Source organism: Laccaria bicolor, genomic scaffold (assembly GCF_000143565.1).
Source record: "Laccaria bicolor S238N-H82 LACBIscaffold_14 genomic scaffold, whole genome shotgun sequence".
Lineage (NCBI taxonomy): Eukaryota > Fungi > Basidiomycota > Agaricomycetes > Agaricales > Hydnangiaceae > Laccaria > Laccaria bicolor.
In genome coordinates, this window is record NW_001889885.1 from 63,688 (window position 1) to 65,401 (window position 1,714).

Sequence of the window (1,714 nt, forward strand, 5' to 3'; positions counted from 1 at the left end):
TTTTTTGGGAGAGGGATTATATGCTTGCATCTTTCACGGACCCATTGGGGGGAGGAATTGCGGAGTCGTTCGTATGTTTGAGGAGGATTCTGGGTTGCACCCCAGCTATTGATTCGTGCTTTATCGTCCTCATCGGGAACAAAAATTGCATCACAAAGCTCTCTCGTGAATTGAAGCCTAAGGGAATGTGATGCCGAAAGGTAGAACATGTTGAAAACATGAAAGGGATCCTTCAAAACACGACTGCGAAGTGTTGAGTCAAATTCTGGCTCATCAGGTTGGAGTTCTGGCTCAGGGCCAAGGATTTTCTCTCCAATTGAAGCACATTTAGCATCAACTGATTGAGGGACTTCGGACAAAGGGGACTCAGAGGCTGAGAGATCACTTGTCAGTAAATCTCCAACGGAGATAGCACCACTATCATCTGGTTCAGGCTCCTCAACACCAGCAGGACATGAGGGTCTAGTCAGGTTTCCACCATCTTGACTTGGATTCGGGGCAGAAGCTTTTGCCTGAGGTGAAGAGGCAGGATTGAAACTTCGCAGGTGACTTCTGAGACAGACAAGTGTGAATGGAACAGGTCCAAAGGATGTTAAGGCCTGCTTCCCATGAGAAGAAATGAGAGCACCAGGAACAAGAACTCGGTCAATATCAATGAGAGCCTTTGTTGAAGTGATGTTGACCCTGTCGTAGACTCGGCTATTGTCAGAGGAGATTCGACCTTCTGCAACAACTGTGGTGTTGTCAGAGTTGAATAACAGAACAGATGTTCCAGGTATAAGGGTGGATGGGAGTCGACGAGGAATATCAAACTGTTGGAGATGTTCGTAAATGAGAAGTGATGCATACGCTTCACGAGCAGCATAGTCAAGTTGTGCTCGGGTTAATGATTTGTCTTCCCAAGCTTGACTAACGCACCTCGGGCCTGGCGCTTCTTAAGCGCTAGGGGGCCTCAGAGGCCAATTTTTTGTCTGGGGGTAATTGGCCTCTGAGGGGGGTAATCCTGTCACTTCGCACGCAATGCCCACGCTGTCGTTCCAAAAATAGCTCTGGCTGATGGTTGCCGGTGTCCGGACACACGCTGCACATGAGCGCTTGCACTCGCTTCCAGCGACGAACCCCTTCCGATGACGAACGACCTCCACCCCTTCAGTGACATATTGCCCACCAACCACTTTCTCCGCCTACGTCTCTTGCAAAGCATCCTACATCAACAAACAGCGAGCATTGAACGTTGAGCACTGAGCACTCAGAGTCAGAGCGCTCGCTTTCTACTACGGCGACTAGCTAGCGACGAACCCGACAACGAACGACCTCCACCCTAGTAACATGTTTGCGCACCAACCACACACCCCGCCTACTCTCCTTGCGCAGCATTCTCTGTCACCAAACAGGGATTCACGCCGCTGCTAACATCCAGATATCACTGCGAAATGGCTCGACACATCATACATTAAACAACGGTGCGGTGTTATGGCTGCTGTGGAAGGGGTTATGGGAGACGGTTGACTTTGTGCCATCCAGATAGGTATGTCTATTATAATTCAACCTCCTGGGTGACCGGACTTCAGGAGGCCAATGCGCAGGACATTCACACATGGACAGTTGAACCTTTCGACGTTTGAGATATTCCTCAACCCTGTCGTCTATCTCTGCGCTTATATTGGTATCACGGTTCGAGTGCTTTCACCAACCGAGTCCCGATTACGGTCGC

General features: G+C 49.8%; 1 protein-coding gene across 1 annotated transcript in view; it reads right to left on the reverse strand.

The window, feature by feature from the left end:
* LACBIDRAFT_327769 (uncharacterized protein) overlaps positions 1 to 1,159 on the reverse strand; it is a gene marked incomplete at both ends in the record, with an annotated part of 2,012 nt that extends 853 nt beyond the window's left edge. Inside the window, 3 exons of the mRNA XM_001881852.1 lie at positions 42 to 733; positions 919 to 942; positions 1,120 to 1,159. Coding sequence (XP_001881887.1) covers positions 42 to 733; positions 919 to 942; positions 1,120 to 1,159 — 756 coding nt within the window. The remainder of the gene's footprint in view (positions 1 to 41; positions 734 to 918; positions 943 to 1,119) is intronic.
* Between the last annotated feature and the right edge of the window lie 555 nt (positions 1,160 to 1,714).